The 19,213-nt window shown below is 41.6% G+C and overlaps 2 protein-coding genes across 9 annotated transcripts in view; one reads left to right on the top strand and one right to left on the bottom strand.

The window, feature by feature from the left end:
- Positions 1-19,213, top strand: part of LOC110828972 (BLOC-1 related complex subunit 5) — a 132,195-nt gene that overhangs the window by 20,231 nt on the left and 92,751 nt on the right. For 2 of the 3 annotated variants that reach the window (XR_015537849.1, XM_087358742.1), the window contains exons 16-22: positions 316-534; positions 2,012-2,149; positions 2,874-3,056; positions 4,633-4,786; positions 6,201-6,271; positions 17,413-17,524; positions 17,894-18,045. Coding sequence is in view for 2 of the 3 variants with exons in the window: in XM_087358742.1 (XP_087214868.1) it covers positions 316-534; positions 2,012-2,149; positions 2,874-3,056; positions 4,633-4,786; positions 6,201-6,271; positions 17,413-17,524; positions 17,894-18,045 (1,029 nt within the window). In the remaining variant the exon portion in view is untranslated. The remainder of the gene's footprint in view (positions 1-315; positions 535-2,011; positions 2,150-2,873; positions 3,057-4,632; positions 4,787-6,200; positions 6,272-17,412; positions 17,525-17,893; positions 18,046-19,213) is intronic. The other variant, XM_087358744.1, reaches the window with a different exon arrangement.
- Tl (toll like receptor) lies at positions 7,061-16,339 on the bottom strand. 6 transcript variants are annotated; one of them, XM_022075237.2, is made up of 7 exons: positions 15,879-16,339; positions 14,864-15,023; positions 10,097-11,287; positions 9,706-10,015; positions 8,880-9,521; positions 8,632-8,796; positions 7,061-8,540 (listed from the first exon to the last, which is right to left on the bottom strand). In XM_022075237.2, the coding sequence occupies exons 3-7, from the start codon at positions 11,278-11,280 to the stop codon at positions 7,692-7,694; spliced, it is 3,150 nt and encodes a 1,049-aa protein (XP_021930929.1). In that variant the 5' UTR covers positions 11,281-11,287; positions 14,864-15,023; positions 15,879-16,339; the 3' UTR covers positions 7,061-7,691. The 6 variants fall into 6 exon arrangements, with proteins under 6 accessions (XP_021930929.1, XP_021930931.1, XP_021930932.1 ...); XM_022075239.2 differs by lacking the exon at positions 15,879-16,339 and adding an exon at positions 15,617-15,864; XM_022075240.2 differs by lacking the exon at positions 14,864-15,023.

Below are 19,213 nucleotides of genomic sequence, written 5' to 3'. Positions count from 1 at the left end.
TATCTTGCACCAGTCTCGTCATTTCCACATATTTTTTACAGCCCACATCCTCAAAAATCTGCGTCACATATTCCAATCTTTGTCTCCCCTATCCTTCCATTACCAAATTAACCAATCCTGGGCGCCTCAGAATGTGTCCCACCTTCCTATCTCTTCTTCTGGTAAGATTTTTCCATAGACTTTTTCCTTCGCCTATCCTGTCTAAGACCAGCTCATTTATATTGAAGTTCAAATCCTGACTAGGTCTTTGGCTCTCCTGACTGAGGTTTCACAGTTTTCTTCAGTCTTTACAGGTGAATGTCTGTGGTCTGTCAGCAGGTGGAGTGCTCCACCCCAGCCTGGAGTGACCCTGAGCCGGTGAACCTGACACCTCTGATCAGATTGGATCATAACTACAAAGTACAGGCTCAGAATGACACAGTATTTTACATAAATGTTTGCCACCCCCTGCTGCCAGTACAAGGCCTGAACTGTCCTGGGGGCTCTTCTGCATGTGTTGCACGTCTTCACAACGGCAACTTAATTGAAGAGAAGGTACAGTGCATACAGAGAATGGAAATTAGTTGAATCTCAAGTGAAATTTGACATTTATATAAGTAATTATTTATTTTAATCCGTCTTATCACAATATTTAAAATTTCTTATAATTAAGATAATAAAATATCATTGATGTTCCATATCGATTGATCGATTTACATTTTGGAACATCCTTTACACAACATGTTTCAGTTTTTATAAAACCATCATCAGGTGTATAATATTTACGAACTTAAAACTCAAATATGATTCCATTTGGTGATGTTTCATGCCATTTGTTTTTCAATTTTGGGCGAGGTGTTGTCTTTTCTTAAATTTTATCAGATGTACATAAAAATAAAATTTAAGAAAAGAAAACACCTCGCCCAAAATTGAAAACCAAATGGCATGAAACATCACCAAATGGAATCATATTTGAGTTTTAAGTTCGTAAATATTATACACCTGATGATGGTTTTATAAAAACTGAAACATGTTGTGTAAAGGATGTTCCAAAATGTAAATCGATCAATCGATATGGAACATCAATGATATTTTATTATCTTAATTATAAGAAATTTTAAATATTGTGATAAGACGGATTAAAATAAATAATTGTTAGAAAATTCACAATATGACGCAATTACACTATCTTATTTATATAAGTGGGTAAAAATTGGTTTGCATATGTTTTTGGTTAATATGCTGTATACAAACCATGGGTAGAACTAAGTGAATGTTTTTAAAACAATTTTTGTTTCTTGTAAGCTCACTCTTGTTTGTCTTAGTATGTAGTTCTGAGTATTACTATCAGGATTGTTGGCTTCAAGATTAATAATTACAATGTATAATTGTATAAAGAGGATGGTGCTGTTAATCTCACTCCTGTTTATACACGAGTCCCAAAAGCTTCAAGTGTGTCCTGTGCTGGAAGTGATGTAGACCAGAACAAAGAAAATACAGAAATATGTCTAGGGTTAACTTTATTGCCTGATGGTGCCTTATAGTTTTTGTGGTTTGGTAGTAAGAAATAAGTGTGATCTCTCACACTTCATAGTTAAGTTCATATCTATTGAATTGATTGCATTTGGTTCTGTGAAATTATTTTCATCTCATATTTTGCAGCATCCTCACCCTCAAATTATGTTCTCCCGTCATGGAGAGAGACGTAAGTTTCAGACTTAAAACCTTGCATACCGTTCAGTGTATTGATATATAAAATCATGCATACAAACAAAGTGTAAACAGTTTTTGTTTGTATGTATGATTTTATATAAGTTTCAAACATTAAGTAAAAGTGATATAGTTTCGTTTACTCTGATCTTTAATTCTTAGATAGGAGGTTAGAGAAAAGATTTTGTTTTGAATGATAGTAAGCATTCCCACATCTATTTTTCTCTTACATAAGGATATTTTGTCACAATTTGAGTTTGTGTTACAAAAGCAAAATTGATGGGCCAGCGTGCAAACATGTTGTTTGATATGTGTGCTTCAGAGCCTGGGTTTTGCTTCGGGGCCAGTGAAGGGAGACAAGGGAAAGGTGTTCATCATGTACTTGCAAGGGTCTGAGTGTGACTCAGGACCCGACTACAGTTCCAAGATTGATTTCGAGTGTGATCCGAAGAGCGGTCAGGTGAGTCTGAATTGCTGCGATGCCAGGAGGAAGGAAGACCTATCTTGACGTATTAAATTAAATGATGTGAAGGAAGTGATTGTGTTCCAGTTTTAGGTAACATGACTTGCTGGAAAACCAAACAAAGCTATGGGCAACCACATGTAAAATAATCCAGGTTCTTAATTATATTAGTGTACATACTATGATATTTATAACTTATACAGCAGTGGTCACTTTTAAATTAATCACTCTTATGTTATCTTCGCTATGAATGAAACTTAGGTGTTTTTAATGATACATTTGTTCTTCTGTTTGACGATTCTGTTATTTTTGTAACTTAATATCACTGGTTTACATCCAGTATTTATTAATATTTACAACACACATAATAGAACAGTCGTGAGTGTGGAAGAGTAGAGTAAAATATAAGAAGTCATGCTGATGTCCAAAAATAATCATTAAACCTGGGAAAACATAATTAAATTTGTCAGATGAACTTGACTACAAACAAAATGTTCTTAATGCAAGCTGCTACTAAGCAAATGATAACAAATGTGGAAACGTGTAGATTTTTCATCAGGATAAACTGGGTAGAAACATTCAGTAAAATCCCTGGTACACTCCTGCACTGGTAGATATGTAAGAGATTTTGGCAGGGGGTGACCAAGTGTTGCCACGATAATATTGCTTTTTGTGAATGCCACATAATTGCAATAATTGTCTCCATGGTGCGCTCTTTCAGGGAGAACCTGTGTTTAGGAATCTCACCAGTGACTGCCAATACCAGTTCCTTTGGAAGACAAGTGTAACTTGTCCACCATTTACAAAATTCATGTCTGTCAGTGAGGGGCAGTGCATACTGAACAATGAACAGATGAATGCAAGAATGGACCTCAAGAAACTTGGACAACATGGTGTGATGCAGGTACCAAGAGAAAAATGATATTTACATAGATATAAAATTACATTATTAAAGTCACACCTTTAGAATTAGTTGAGTTAAATAATTGATAGGTATATGTGAGTCTCAAATTTTTTATATTGGATAGAAAAAGAAAAATTATTTGGTTGAACATTAATTTTTCAGTCTTGAACTTTGAGAATTTTCAGATAACTGTTTTTGCTTTGTCAGGTAGAACAAACAGTACCTGATCCATCACTCATAATTATTGGCAACTCTGGCATGAACCAGCATATGGACAAAGTTTGTCTGTCTGCCTCTTGTATTTCTGTAGACAACGTCAAACGTCACTATTCATGTCTGGGGCCAAGAACCGCTTCACTTTGGCAAGCATATCGAGGGTGTTGTCAGTCCGTGGTAGCAGGAAGCATTCCTTAGTCACATCATTAAGCTTCCTGTAATCCATGCAGAAACAGAGGTCTCTGTTCTGGACAACCATGATGGGTGAAGTCCCAAGTATTCTCATATTCCTCGATTACTCCTTGATCTGGTTGGGGGGTTGGAACACAGCAGAAAAGAATGTCATTTTGTTGACCCATGCTTGAGAGCAGTAGTCATTAAGACTGAGCATAGGATGTAGGTCCATGTTTGTTACACATCAATCAGTGCCTTGACATCAACTAGGGTCGGAGGCGACAGGGTTAATGATTCAAGCTCTTTCATTAGGGAGCATGTTTTGCATTTCCTTTTCATTACTATTCAGTGTGAAGAGTCGACAGGGTTCGCCAATCAAAACTAATGGAACAACTATTTGAATTCAGTGTTTTACTGTGGAATAATTTGTACTTAGTTGAAAGTCCAAATCAGTAACCTGAAGCCAGTTACTGATGTTGCTCCAGTTACAGAATAAGTCGCTTGAACCACTCTTGCTCTCACTGGCATCAGTATTACATATTTTTTAATCACTGTTTCTGGAACTAACACCTTCGTAACTAATATGTAAGATTGACACTATTTCATCATCATTCACTCTCCTTGCCATGCTTAGTAAATACACAAAGAAATAGAAAAAAAAACAACTAAGCACATTGACTATGTGCACACAGTAAACGTGTTCCTGCACTTTTGTAATACATGAATCCAGCCATCTGTTTCACTCTGTTTAGAGAAGGGATATGGGGTAGATTGAATCGCCCACGATTCAGCGTACTGGTGCATTTTGGTGTTGTTCTGTTGGGTTTCGTTAGCAGAGAGTTATCTTCAGAATTGGAGGCATAATCATGCATTATTATTATTATTATTATTATTAGTGTTCTGTCTGACGACAGGTCCATATGAACAGGATCCTTCCATCCTTTTCTCGGACTGGGACCTGTTCATATACGTTCTTGGCAGATGATCCAGAAGTGGTTTGCCATTGCCTTCTTCTGTGTGTGAATGGAGTAATTGTTGGGATGCCACGGAGGAAAACTCCGTGTTGCCTAGACCACGGCCTTGCCCAACACAAGTTATAAATTCGGGCACCGCCGGGAATCGAATCATGCATATCAAAATATATTTACATGGGCTTAGTATTTACCAGCTGTCATACTGGTTACAGGTTCAGGATTACTCCATGAACCTGTGCAGTTTAAGGACCATCACGCACATCACCAATAACAAATCGTATGGTACATTAACCAGTGTGGAGTTTGACTATCAGCAGAAACAAGTTCGCCTGCTGTTCAGCATGGGAGCCAACTGCACTGTCACAGGTATGTAATTGTTCTCCCCAAAGGAGGGATGTTTGTTGGTTTTAAGTTAAACATAACAATGTGAAAAACGAAGAAATGATAAGAAAATTAAAAATTAGTAATTGAATTAAGAGTTTATAACATACACCTGATGACGGCTCTATGAAAGCCGAAACATGTCGAGAATGTTCCATATGTAAATCGAGTACTCGATACGGAACAAAAGATAATATTTTAACCATCTAATTATCTTATATTACTGTATTGTGATTGACGGACAATTTTAATATATTTTAATACTATTTTAAATAAAATCACAATATGACGCACCTACAATATCTTATAAACATAACATGTGTATAGCAATGCCTCATTTTGCTGCTGCATGATTTGTACTTCAAACAGTGATCAGTGTGACCAACATAAATATGATGTAATAGTCTATCACTGGACTTAAACGCCTGTTCTGTACATATCGCCAGAAATTTACGATTAATTTTAATTTTTTATTCTGCCTGTATATCGTGAAAGTGGTGCTTACCAAAAGGTTCCCCACTAAATTGTTTTATGCATTTCTTGTTTTATCACATGCACTCCATGTATCCAACCCATCATAAACTATGTTAATTAATTCACACATTATTAGGCTTAGAATGTAAACACAAAGTTCCTTGATACATAGTACAAGAAACTCTCGGTTTATGAACGAGTTCCGTTCCAAGATGTTTGTTATTCATTTTTGTTTGTTATGCGTATCTTACATTCCTGAGCTTTTACGATACGTATCGTATATGTTAGCAGCCATTTGAAAGCATTAAAACCATGTACTAAATATCGAATGGTCCATACAATGTTTTATTATAATGTATGTATGCGTTATGGTTTATCGTATACAATATGTAACGTACGCCACGTGGCGTGGCATGTAAACCAACGTTTTTTTTACTGGCTAGATTAGTTTTATTAACCAAGAACATGTCAGTAAAATTATCATATAATAATTTTCTGATAATTATTGTAATAAATACATTTTTTAAAAGTTTGTTTATTTAAATCTTACAATTATGTTCACTATACGTTTGGCATTTCGTTTTATAAGGAACTCTATCTATTGGCGACTTTAAGAAATTTTGAATGAATTGTGACGTTCGTTATAGCAATGTTCGTAAACCGAGAGTTGCCTGTATTCTGTTTTCCATACTTTACTCATCCTTATTTTTTCTTATGCTTCTATCGTTTCTTCCGACAGGGTGAGGTCTTACAACAGGTAGAATAACTCTTTGTTTATGTCATTATTTTGGAAATATATTATTAAAAAACATTTTTCTTTATATTTATTTTTATGTTATTTTCATAAATAATCATACTTGAATGTCCTGGAACTCATATGTATGTCCTGCATCACTCATGGGTGTCATTTGTTTGTGGTCCACAGAGAGGTACAAGTCACAGTTATTGTTGAATTGCGATGAAGATGCAGGCTCCCGTGAACCAAGGGTGCTGATGGTGAGTACACAGATCTGCAGATTGACATTGCTAGCTGGACGAAAATGAAGCCTTGACATTCACGATGTTGTATTATATAGATAGGCTTTTCTGTAAGAGGCTGGGTCTAGCCATGGATCTCTGGGTTCAATCCTAGGGCATAATATGGAACTACTTCATTACTTCCAGAGCTGGATTCATCAGACCGGCAGTGTTTGATAATAGAGCCCACAACAGTCTCCCATGAGGCACATTCAGTCTCGGTACTCGTGTGTGTGAACTGATTATCTTGAATTTAATGGAGCATTCTCATAGGGGTGAATATGTTAGTGTTGATCTTTTGGTTAGTGGTGCCATGTGGACTCAAGCATTGGCATCTAGCTACAAGTCCACACAGTATTACTAACCAGAGGGCAACTAGAAACCGGTTATGCTTACATGCGATCCAGCTGGCCATGTCACACCAGCTTACCACTAAACTGTAGCCTGTAGCCATTCTATAGTTTGCGACTGTAATCTTGAGACTTGTGGGGTGAGGAAGTGGAGTGAAGGAGGGAGGAGGAAAGATAGCGTCAGCCTTTAACGCTTCAGACTTCCTGCATTCCTTGCAAGTCTCAAGATTACAGTCATGTACTGTACATGGTTTAAATCCACTGTTATCATATGATAAAGGGAAAGAGCTGTAGTGTTTGAAGTTGCTAGCCTTTCAGGATCTGGGTTGAATCACCCTTTCTTACCAACTTGTATGCCACAGAATTATAAATGATGGCAAAGTACATGGGAGTATGTAAAAATGCTATGAAAACACTATTTATTTTCAAAAACAATTTTTTATTAACTATTCATTTAAAATGACAATACGATTTCACCTAGGCACTAGTATTTCTTCAACATGCAGGGTGATGCATTATAAAAAAATGTATGTAGTTCACACAGAACACATTGACAGGATGATGCAAGTTGAGAATCCCTGGACTCTCCGTTTCAATTTGGAGTTACACTCTTATTTCTGGAGTAATAGGTGACTTCCTCTGGAATCAGATGTAATTAATAGGATACCAGTATTGACATTTTTGTGTCCGACCGACATCAGTAGGCCACTCCCATCGTCACATGGGTATAAGTACTGTACGTCATTAGATTTGGCTCTCTCTTCTGTACTAAGTTGGAAGGATGTAAGGGATTTGTTTTCTGTGCAAAGGGATGCAGTAGAAGGTAGGAGGGTGGGTAAAATTAGCAGTGGAGTACAGATATCTTTCATGAATATTTTAATAGAAAAGAACAGGTTTGTCCATCAGCTACCATCATATTATTTACAGTGGCTACCATCACATTATTTACAAGTTAGGCAAATAAGCTGCATCAGGTACTGTGTCTTGAGCTTATCAGAATGTTCACATGGACTTCATGTGGCAACTGTCATTTGTCTGTGCCAGCAATGTCACGTGTCTCCATTGGTTACTGGTGCAGCCCTAAAGGGAATTGAGGACTGTGTCATTGGAGTATGGGTGAAGGTGGTGGTTGTGGCAGATGGAGGGATCGAAGGGTTGATAAGTTCCAGCTTATCATCCTTCACCTTTCTCCGGGGATTTAGTTCCATGCCTCTTTCACCCACTTTCTGAGGATGGGGCAGGGCATAGCGCAGTTTGTCCCAGAACCAAGGGTCACCCCACTTTACATATGTGTTCATGCTAAGGTAGGCTCGTAGTTCAGGATCCAGCTGCTCCATTGGACCGACGTCTCCATAGAGCAACACGATGACCCTGGCACGACCCTCGCTCAGGGCCTGGCTATGTGCCGTGCGGAATTCCATGCGACCCCACACGCTCTCCAAGAAGCTGGGTGAAAGCACTACTAGCGTCCTTCGTGAGTCTTCCACAGATCGTGCTATCTGGTTAGGAATCCACTCCCCTGCTATCCAGTCACGATAGTGCAGACACAATTTGAATTGTGTTGTGCCACCCTCCAGCCCTGGCACCAGGTGATTCACAACAAACTCCTCATCACGGTGCGAGTAACTGATGAAGGCATCATACAGTTTCTCTTTGTCAAGCTCTTCCTCCGTCACAAACCAGAGACACAGACCCCGTGCATACAGCCACACTTTGACTTCATTCTGGTAATAGTAGTACAGGGCCACCGAGATGCCTACTATGATGCCGGACAGGGCGATGATAATGCTCATTGTCACGATAGTAGTACTGGACACTGGGCAGATGTCACTGAAGGTGAGATTTGACAGAGAACGTCCTGAACCATCGCCACATGTTACGTTGGGAAGATAAGCAACCTGCAACAACAATTCATGTTTCAAACATGGGACATCAACATAAGACATCATGGCGTATACTTGTGTGCTCTATGTTGCTTGTTGTCCATACCTGAGTGAAGTGCTCCTGCAGGAAAGTGATTATGCCCCTTGCTTCACAGTCGCAGTGCCACGGATTAGCATGAAGTGTGATATGCTGCAGGCCAGTTTTGTTGCCAAATGCCTGCAGAATGGATGCATCAAGCTGTGTCAGGTTATTGTGATCTAATTCCAGCACCTGTAAAAAAAAGCAAAGAAAACTGAGATGATCATCTCACAGGCAGGGGTCATGTACAAGGCCACGTGGACATACGTGTTTACCTGCAAGTGAGGAGGAACCTGCTCTGCTACGAATGTTGAGATGTTGTTGTAAGAGAGATAGAGTTTTGTCACTCTGCTATAGCCTGGTGCAGTGTTCCAAGGAAACTTCACGATACCATTGCGTTTGAGCCACAGTTCGGTGTGGTTAAGTCTGAGTCGTCTGGGCCACAAGACACTTTTGTTGAGTTTGAGTGGGTCAGGCAAACTTGCTGGGGATTGTGACAATTTCAAACCCGAACAGTCCACAACCAAGGCAGAGTCTGCTGGACGCCCAGAACACGTGCAGGGGTTCGGACAGTCCCCGAGTTGCGGAAGTGGGCACTGTATCTTGACGGAACTGAGATGATTCACGGCGATACCACTCCACTCTGGTGGGGCAGCACAGGTGAGATTACCAGGGATGATTTCAAACATGCTGCGTGCCTCAGGTTCAAGTCTGTCTTCAAAATAGCGCAACAAGTCATACAACTTGCAGTCGCACATTAGGGGATTCCCCTCCAGCAAAATTTCTCTTTTTGGGAGATGCCGGTGAGGTACTTGTGCTGAGGCTACAAGCTCCAAGTTCTGCAGGTCAACCGAGGAAATGCTGTTGTAGGTGAGGTCCACAGTGATAGAGTTTGACAGGAACTGCATGTCTTCCAGCTGTAGCACAGTAGAGAAACATGTAAATTTTGTTGCCCTGACAAAGGCGACCAGTTCCTGGGCCATATACAAAGAAGAGAGAAAATGGCAATAAGCTACTGAGCAGAAGACACAACATGGAGCTACTCAGCAATTTAAGAATACTGTTTGAGTGGCACAGCTCGAGGATCATGTAATTACTTACTGTTAGGTTGGAAATGAGGTTGTGACTCAGATCCAGTGTTCGCAGGTTCAGCAAGGTGAGGACCCAGTCTGAGAAAACAGTCTTGATGGAATTATTGCTGACGAAGAGTTTCTCAAGCTGCACGCAGGCACTGAGCACAGACTGGACCTCTCCAATTTCAGTTTGTGGCCCACTTAAGGACAGGCGGTTGTGGGAAAGTGTAAGATCTTTAAGCCCAGGCACATGTGTGAATGCCCGTACCGCAATGTGTTGCAGCTTATTGTGCTCGAGATTCAGCCGTTCTAGTCTTCTTAGGTCCTTCAGCAGATCCCTGTGGAAACAGAAGAGAAAATTCTGACATGTCTTCCTCAACAACTTACCATAGCGAAATTGTCTTGTTCTAATGACTCACCCTGTAATGCTGGTGAGGTGGTTGTGATCCAGTTCCAGGGCCTCCAACTTGCCAAGTCCAAAGAATACACCGTCTGGTAGGGTTTGCAGCTGATTGTTACCTAGCTTCAGGTTTCTGAGACTGACTGTGTCCCGGAACAATTCTTCAGGTAGAGTTGTCAGTAAGTTTCCATGCAGGGAGATGTTGACTATTGCGAGTGATCCCCAGAAGATGTCACCGGGCACTTGTGTGATGCCGCACATGTTAAGGTATACTTCCAGCAGATTAGTGAGGTTGGCCAGCAGTCCGGGCGGGATGTGCTGAAGCTGCTGCCTGTTGTTGTATAGTCCTAACTTTGTCAGACTGCTGGTTGATGTGAACAAGTCATGAGGCAGGGAAGTGAAATTGTTGCCAGGCATGGTTATCTCTTTGAGCTTCGGCATCATGTGAAACAAGTCTGCAGATATTGAGGTCAGCTTGTTGGAGCTGAGGTCCAAGAACTCCAGACTTGACAAACCAGTAAAGACATCTTGTGTAAGGTTCTGCAGGTTATTTCCCCACAAGTTCAGCCTGGCGAGTCGGGACAGGTTACGGAATATTCCCACCTCGAGGCGCGTCATCTGATTGCCACCCAGTTCCAGTGTTTGAAGATTTGACAGGCTGTCAAACACATGCAGAGGGAGCTGAAGTGCATTGTCTTTCAAGTCCAGATACTGGAGTGCAGTCATCCCTTGGAACAATTCCTCGGGCAAAGATGTTATTCCATTGCTGTGGAGTATGAGAGTTTTGAGGTTTGTAAGCCCTTCCAAAAAGGATGATTCCAGTGGGTCGCTCAGATTGCCGTTTTGGAATACAAGTGATTCAACCCCAGAGGCACCAACAGATAGAAGCATTTGGTACAGAGACATATTAGGCAGGGGACAGAATGTGAAGGCTACAAGAGGGATGGAACCCACATTTAACCCAGACAGCAGTTCATAGTCCATCCATGTCATTGACAAACACTGCAAGTTCAACATGTTCTCAGGCACCAGTTTTGCATGGAGTAAAACTTTTTGTGGAACATGGGAGCACCATAGATCCAGGTCACCCTTCACATTTTTATCACAGCGGCATTTTCTTAAGACAGGGCATGAGTTGTCACTGCTGACTGTATTCACTGCCAGTACTGCTGCCAACATTAGCTGTCTCATGGTCACCAACATTCTGTTCCTGCAACAAGAAACAAGTACATCTGAGAACTGATTTACCCGGAGAAGCAGGATTTGGCACGTCGTACTTTCTTGTTGCACGCAATTCAAGACTTGCGCCATGATGTAAATCAACAGATTTTATATTGAACACTGCTTCTTATCTTCGGCATAGAATTCTCCCTTTAAACTGTTATACAAACAAGTTCCACAGAACTGAGGTTCAGATATTTGCTTTAAGATATCGGAATTGAGCAAACATTGTTCGACGACGTCAGCGCATTACTCAACTCCAAATTGGGCCACATTCAGAGACAAAAGAATAAATGATCTGTAACCCTGGTCCAAGTCTGAAGGCATGCATTTCGGTAGACGAACATATTTTTTTACAGTCTTTCACATTTTGAGGAGTTCGATAGTCATATGGGCCAGGGTAATCACATTAAGCACGATGGACTGAACATGTAGACCGGCTGAATTTCTTTGGTTGGGTGTGGGGGGGGGGGGGACTTCCCCCCCACTCTTAGAGGCGTGTCTCGTTTCTGTAATAATCTGAAGAGGCGACGAAGTGGAAACTAAAATGTGACGCCTTCAACAGCCCGAAGCAATTCGATGTGCTAAAACTGCCGTGGCCTTTTGCGGTTTTTCGACAGTCGTCACTGCCACACGAGTTGATTTGAGTTTGGGAAGACACTCGGTGGCCTCGCAGCGGGATTTTCCTTCGAGTTGGGGGTAGTGAGCAGTTCTGTGCAGAACTTTGAACAAAGACGTTTTGAATGTGCTCGAACCCATCACCGTTGTACTTGAAGCAGCTCTCGATCACCGGATTTCAATTAAATTTAGACTTTACAGACGTTATTAATTGTTCGGACGTTGTTTCTATCCGGAGTACAGAATGAACTGCCAAGTCATAAACTCCATATTATAAGGCGTTACTCAAAAAGAAGTATAATTCGCGACGTTTCTGTAAAATCTACTTTCACCCCCACCCCACCCCAACAGGTGGTATGTCACTCACAACGAATCCGAATCGCGCTTACATTACGAACTTCGTATTTTGTAATGTTCTTTATTCCTCTGCAGCACACAGCTTTTCCTTGCACACACATTGCTACGTAACCAATTAATGATCGTCAGATGCTTACGACAGAACATACTGCGAAAACAAACTACCAAGAGATTTGTTTACATGATGTGGGAATAGCGAACGCGGCCTTGAAAGCAAATGTCTGTACAATATGAGCACTCTCTCTACTCCGGCAAGTATTCAAAAGCAACAGTGATGCCAAATGCGTGCGCACTATTGGCTTGGAAAGATCCGCGGGAGGCGAGGAAAGGCAACGCACCAGTGAAGCTAAAGCTCGTTCACATTAGTCAAGTTTGAATCCAAGTCGCATGACTTGAATATTTTATGCCCACATTTAAGCGAGTTCGCTGGACACAAGGAAACTCTAAAATGGCGTGTCAACATGAGAAAATGTGTGCTGGTGTCTCTCCTGTTGAGTGAAATATAAACTTTATTGGAAAAAGGAGAAGGAAGAGAGAAATGGATTAAGAAAAGGAACCTGTTTGGTACATCTGGTGTGCCCACACTTGTGAAGAAGTTGACACAAGAAGATTGAGATTATAAATTACTGTCAAGTGTTATTCTTCCTGGCCCCTCGTTTGTGGGTGCGCCGTGGGTTTGGGAGAATCCAAATTCCGTTATTTCTTAACAAAGGGCTGTTTCGGTCAGCTGTGGTGGACACTGCTGTCACAGCCGAGTCGTGATACTAACGTACGTACAAACATTAGGTAGTTTTTAAGATGCCTCCTATTCAGATACTTCGAAATACTTTGATGCAGTGAAAATGTCTTGTAGTGGTGCTGTTATAGCTAAACTATAGTTCTATAAAAATCCGGAGTTGTTTTCTGCGTGTCTCGAGTATTGCGTACGTACGGCAGATGTTTTTGAAAAGACTAGTAGTTGCACACCAGCATGCTGCAGTGACGTTTCTGGAAAAGTTCTCCCACTACTTTCCCCTACATTCCCCTATCACGCCGACCAAAGGCAAGGGAGAATAACACGGACTATACCTGACTTTTCATATACCCCAAAATGTGCAAATGTTACTCCACATGCCATTCTTTGAACACTCACAACAATAATTTATGTTCACAAAGAACAAACTACAGCCTTTCAATAATATCAACGAAAAAAAGCCGTTTTCGTACGTTCCAGTAAATGGTAAAGTCGTGTAGTTTTATTGTTATTCAAGTCAAACGAAGCCAAGTAAAAAGTTGAACTGTTTTGTCCTTCAATTTAATCTTGAAGCGGTATATCCAGTAGATCTTAAACTTTCTGGAAACAATTCACAAGAGTCAAGTCCTTTTCTTTCAAGCAACTTGACTGGTGTGAACGAGGCTTTAGCTCCGTTAACTCGTCACGTGCCATTTGAACAGCAAAAGGGCTCAGAGTCCAAAACGACTGCTCGTACAAAAGAACTCCGAAGTCCAGCTCTGGTAACCTTCGACAATCGTTTAAAATTTGTAGTGTGGTCGAGTTTCTTTTATCCGATCTACGTGTCTAGCCCACGGTAACGATACTAGGCATCAGTCCGTCGTGTGATTTTCTTCATTCCCGCATTTTGAACCCAAATATTTTTCCGTGCATAATTTATTTTGTTCTCACTGGGTTTCAGAAAATAATTTTAAAATTTAGTGTTATATATATAAGGACGGGAGGCTTACTTCATTGCGAATAACATTTCTGCGCTGTGGCTGGGAGGGACCTAAGGACTACGATGCTGGTACCTTATTAATTTACTGACTGCCCTGATGTTTAATGAGACACTAGGCATTTAGCAGAAATGACAGATGGACGAGAAAGTAGCATCTAGAAGGATGGGGGGGGGGGGGGGGAAGTCTGAGAGGGAAAGGCCTGGCATTGGCGGCAGTCAGTTTGAGCACCACGCGACAAACCGGTTATTCTACGGAGTCACAGTCAAGTGCCTGGGGAAAGGGAAAGCCGAAACGAGGGTAAAAGTTGTGCCACTTTGAACACGAGCCACTCACCTCCCCGTTCATTTTCACGGGCGCATCCTAGTGATGACCGCGTTACTAAAGACTGTCCAGGTTAATTCAATCAATTCAGAAGAAATGTGCATTTTCTATGCTTCGTTAACATGGCCATTGAAGATGGTTTCTGAGGTACTTGCTAATGCAATCCATCAGGGGGATGAGGAAGGCAAGCAAATACCTCCGAAACGTCTGTAAACTTGTCAGACTACACGGCGCTACAGCCTAGAAGACGGCCATTTTCATACTCGCCGCTGTGAGAACTCAGCTCATAGTGCACGGAGCTAGCTTCTAGATATGCTGACACTCGGCTGGTAATTTAGTTTCATTCATAGGATAGCGTTGATCTCTTCGCGCAAGAGACCACTGTCAAACCCATTCAAAATAATATATATTGAAACAAAGGATGCTCAAGTGATCAGCCAGCCAGTGTCATCCCAACCGGAACATGCTATTGGACTGGCTCCCCCTCCCCAAAAACCGGGCTGCAGCCTTTTTCTTCCTAGAGGACCAGCTTTATAATTTTAATTTAATTGCTTACCAAAGTACCACGCCAAGTGGGTGGTCGTATGGGCTAGTGGAAGTATAACGCCACGCATTCTTAACTTCGATGAATGGTTAGCATCACGCCCCGGCCGTTTGACTCCGGTCCCGGTGGATAGAAGGCTGGGTGGGCCTTATATCCGGTCTGGACCCGTATCCTGTAATACACAGAACAAGAAACTCGAAAGGGAACTCCCACGATCTGAAGCAATTTGTTTTCACATTGAAATTGTAGTCCTAGTCCGAAAAATTATGAAAAAATACTTAGTAACTTTCTACAGGTTTTGTTTGCGTGTGAGGGAAGTGGTCAACCAAAATGTATCACACGTTTCGCATATCCCACGCGTTCTACATGCCCATCCCATACTTGATGCATTCGCCCTAATAATATTGTGTTATAAATTATGAAGCACTTCTTTGTGCAATATTCTGCAGCAAGTCGTTGCTTCCGGGGCCGAGTATGGAACCCAGATAAATCAGTTTGTCCAACCTATGGTCTAGACAACCTAGGTTCGATTCCCAACAAGGCAGGTTTCTTTTCTCTTTGCCACAACACCCCAAACTGGCTGTGGGGCTGACCTAGCGTCCTATCCAGTGGAATCTGGGTCCTGTTTCGATCGAAAATCTGCCGGAGCGTGAAGCTGACCACTCAGTTCAAATTAATGCCCAAGTTGAGGATGCACGGAGCTGCATATAAATTCCACATACGTCTGCATGGAGTTAGTTAAGCACCAGTAAAAACTAGCTATACCTTTTCGACTCTCCGCGCCCTGTTCTCGAACACTCTGGTGTTGACAGACTGTTTCACACACACGTGAATAACCAGTCTCATACAGGTTGGAATATTCAACCCACTTTCACCTTGGTACAGAGTACGAAGTGATCACAAGTACACCGTTCGCACATCCGACAAAACACAATGGCACACATTGTAGAGGAAAATTCATGCACTGCAAGACTTGACAATGATGCTACACTGGAAATGACGTCACCGGAGGTGGCAGAATACTCACTGTGCAAGACGCTGTTGTTTACTCGTGTGATGCGTCCCCAAAACTGAGGAACTGGTTGCACTGGCCCATTGGCTGGCTCTAGCGGCAACACTGTGCCAGACAGCGGATTAATACATCGCTTCGGGATATACGGAGAAGTAATGTCGCTAGGAATTCTGTGAAGGTACACTCCCGTTACATGTTAGGGCTAGGTTGTTTGTTTAATTACAAAGTCAACACGAAAGGGTTGCAACAGACCACGTCTTACGCGGTTGTACACATTTTTATGAACACAAGCTGCACCACATTATGATGAAATACACTGAGCACGAAGATAGAGCTCTAAGCATTCCAGGCCTCGGCATACCTTCACGCTCCGGCCGTTTTTCCTGTGTACCCATTGAGTAGGAAGAATCATCAGCTGTTCTATACGTGGGTAAAGAGAGAACTGAAGTCTACGTTCGTGTTGGTACTGTCTCTGAGTGCTGCTAATGAGCCTTAGGAGGGGGGGAAGTCCCTACTGCCCGATGGTGGGAGAAGTGAGGTTTAGTTAATCTATTTGTCAGTGTAAGGCGTAAATTGCACTGACCTTCGCATGACGTCACGTTTCGCTCTGTATTGGCGCTGATTTGAAACTGCGGGCCACGTTGTATAACTTGGTGTTAACATAACGTGTGTTTGAGACCCGTTACAAAATTGAAGGGAGCCTGTGGTGTTCTGAAATGAGAGAAGACGATGGGGTCTGGAGAAAACTACATAAGGACGAACTTAAAAATCTGTATTGTCAGGGTGATTAAGTCGAGAAGAATGAGATGGGCGGGGCACGTAACGCGCATGGATGGGACAAGGTGTGCACCAGGTATTGGTTGGCAAGCCTGAGGGGAAGAGACGTTTCTTTCTACAGTGCCATGCCCATTGTCTGAATCTTATGAATTTTTTTTTTCAGATTAAGAATTTTACCGTCTCAGAAGTATGTTAACACTTGTAAGACTTTGATCTTGCTGCACTACTTTCTTAATTACACCATTTTATTTACTCAGCCCTTAACCATGAAATTTCTTAAAGATCTGTTCTCCTCAAATGACTTAATAAGAGAATAAAATATAGCAAATGTGAAAACAGAAAGTTCTATTCTGTAATTCAAGTTGTTCTTATTTAAGGTTCACTTGGAGATGTTTCATGGAAGTAATTTTCTTCACTAAAATGAATAACTGATGAACCGTTCCCTAAAATAAACAAACATTAAATTCACTTAAGATTTCTGTCTTCTGGGTTGTTGCGCCGTGTAGTATGGTAGATGTTTACCAACGTTTCGGAGGTCATACTGCCTCCGTCATCAGGACGATTTTGCCTACATCATTGCCCCAATGATGCAGACAGAAAGTACCTCTGAAATGTTAGTAAACATCTACCAGAATACATGTGATGTCTGCCTTTAAAGAGGTAATTTTTATTATTCATACATTAATGTATTTGTTACTGTTTTTCATACAATATTTTTGCACAAGAAAAGTAATTTATTCTTCCTTTTTAATGTACTTTATTTCTGTTGCAGGAGAACGACTGTGGGGTTGTGATTGAATGGCTGAATGCCAATGTCTGCGACGTGCTGGTCCCCTCAAGCGTTCACACAACGCTGCGCTCTGAGTCCACTTCAGGCAGTTCAGGTCAGTCTTGGCAGTTTTTGACAAAACAGTGTGCTGAAGAGATCAGCTGAGCCTAAGGGAGATAAATAAGGAGGAAGGCGGAGAAAGTTGGAGTGATCAGATAATGGAGGATGACACGCGTATGGCATTGCTTGAATGAATGAGAGACGTAAGAAATTCAAAATATTGGTTAAAATGCCCGAAGACCACTTGGGAGACTTAGTCACGGAGGATAATATTAAGATGGATTCATTTGGGTCAGAATACGTTCCCATGGTGAGATCTTGCGAACACGGTAAGGGACCCTCGGGTTCCGAAAAAATTGAGGAATTTCTTCCCGCTCAAAGTAGAGGATCGGATCGATGTTCAAATCGTGTATTTCTGTTTCAGTGGGTCTGGTGGTAGGCCTGATTATCCTGGCGGCTGTCCTGTGTTTGTTGGTGCTGCATTTCAGAAAGCCAGCCAATCGCAGCCAACTGAGGAGCTGGGTGTACTCGTTCCTCGGCATGAGGCGGCACAACGGACAGTTTCACTACTCTCTGGTGAGTACACATTTGCAGTTGGCAGCCTTGATTTTGGTCTTGCTGAAATGTGGCTATTATCTCTGCAACTTTCTGTGTCTGATGTCTCGTGGGACATCTGCTGTTCTTATTGGGACCTCCCTTCTGGTTCTTAGAACTGACGTCGTCTTGAAACGAGCGCGGAATCTGTTCTAGGACTGACAAATCTTATCTGTTGTTTGATATCTCGTCTTCTTTCTTTTGGGTGGTTCTTTTCTATTGTGATATGGTATATTCTTGCTGATATCTGTTGTTTTCTTGCTATCTTGTGTATCCTGTTCCTGTGTGATTGTCATAGAACCCGTCGTGTTACGTGCTTACAGTTACTAACAGTGGGGCACAAAGTTTGAAATCTGCAATGTCTTGTGTATTTTTATTGCCAGATCTCCAGTCTCACCCAGCTCTTCTAGTAATAATATTTTTTGATTCTCATAATGTACTATATTTTAAAATATTTCTGATTATTTCTGACGCCTCTGATAATCTCTTCATACCTGTTGCTGCACCAGTTAAACGTACAACACCCTAGGACTGTGTCTCTGACTGATATGAGACCTTTAAATATCTTTTTTTTGTGTGTGTGTGTGACGGAATTTTGACTGTGAGAAGTTACGCCACTGACTCTTCTAGTCCCAGTGAGTTCTACCAGGTTTCATCCACTTATTTTAATATTATCCCATCCTATCCTATGACTATTCCAACCAGGTTTTCCTCAGTCTGTCCAGATGTCGAAACATGCTTCGCTCCCCTCCATACAAATACTTACCCGCTGACCGTTCGTCCTACGTAAGCTCTGCATTTAAGAAAGTGTCGTCTTTAAGTAATTCAAAAATCATTATTACTCGTAGTTGGCTTCTAACCAAGAGGTTTTATCTTGAAACACTCTGTATGCCCTTGCTCTGCATGGAACCTCCCATCTAGCGTATTATAAGCCCTATGATTATGCAGTGTGGTCGAAAAGTCACTATGCAGTTTCATTTATGTAGTGGCAACACTGGCACTGGCAATGGCAATATCAGCAGTTTGTGGTTAACTGCACGGTGCCTTTTTCGAATGCCCTGTGATAGGTTCATTTTTCATGTGGCTATGCCGTGCTTAAGAGCCGAGATAGCTCAGTCAGTATAGTGACTGGCTACGGGCTGGGCGATCG

Source organism: Zootermopsis nevadensis, unplaced genomic scaffold (genome assembly GCF_977971745.1).
Source record: "Zootermopsis nevadensis isolate Lab colony 2312 unplaced genomic scaffold, Znev_1.0 Znev_ptg000030l, whole genome shotgun sequence".
Lineage (NCBI taxonomy): Eukaryota > Metazoa > Arthropoda > Insecta > Blattodea > Termopsidae > Zootermopsis > Zootermopsis nevadensis.
The sequence above is the reverse complement of the archived record's forward strand: the minus strand, read 5'-3'. Positions and strand labels throughout refer to the sequence as shown.

Bases quoted from the DNA above. Each gene is read 5' to 3' on its own strand.
- Tl (XM_022075236.2), bottom strand. The intron at 9,522-9,705 runs GTAAGTAATTAC...ACTGTGCTACAG, and splicing joins ACCTCATTTCCAACCTAACA to CTGGAAGACATGCAGTTCCT. The intron at 8,797-8,879 runs GTAAACACGTAT...TTTTTTTTACAG, and splicing joins AGGTTCCTCCTCACTTGCAG to GTGCTGGAATTAGATCACAA.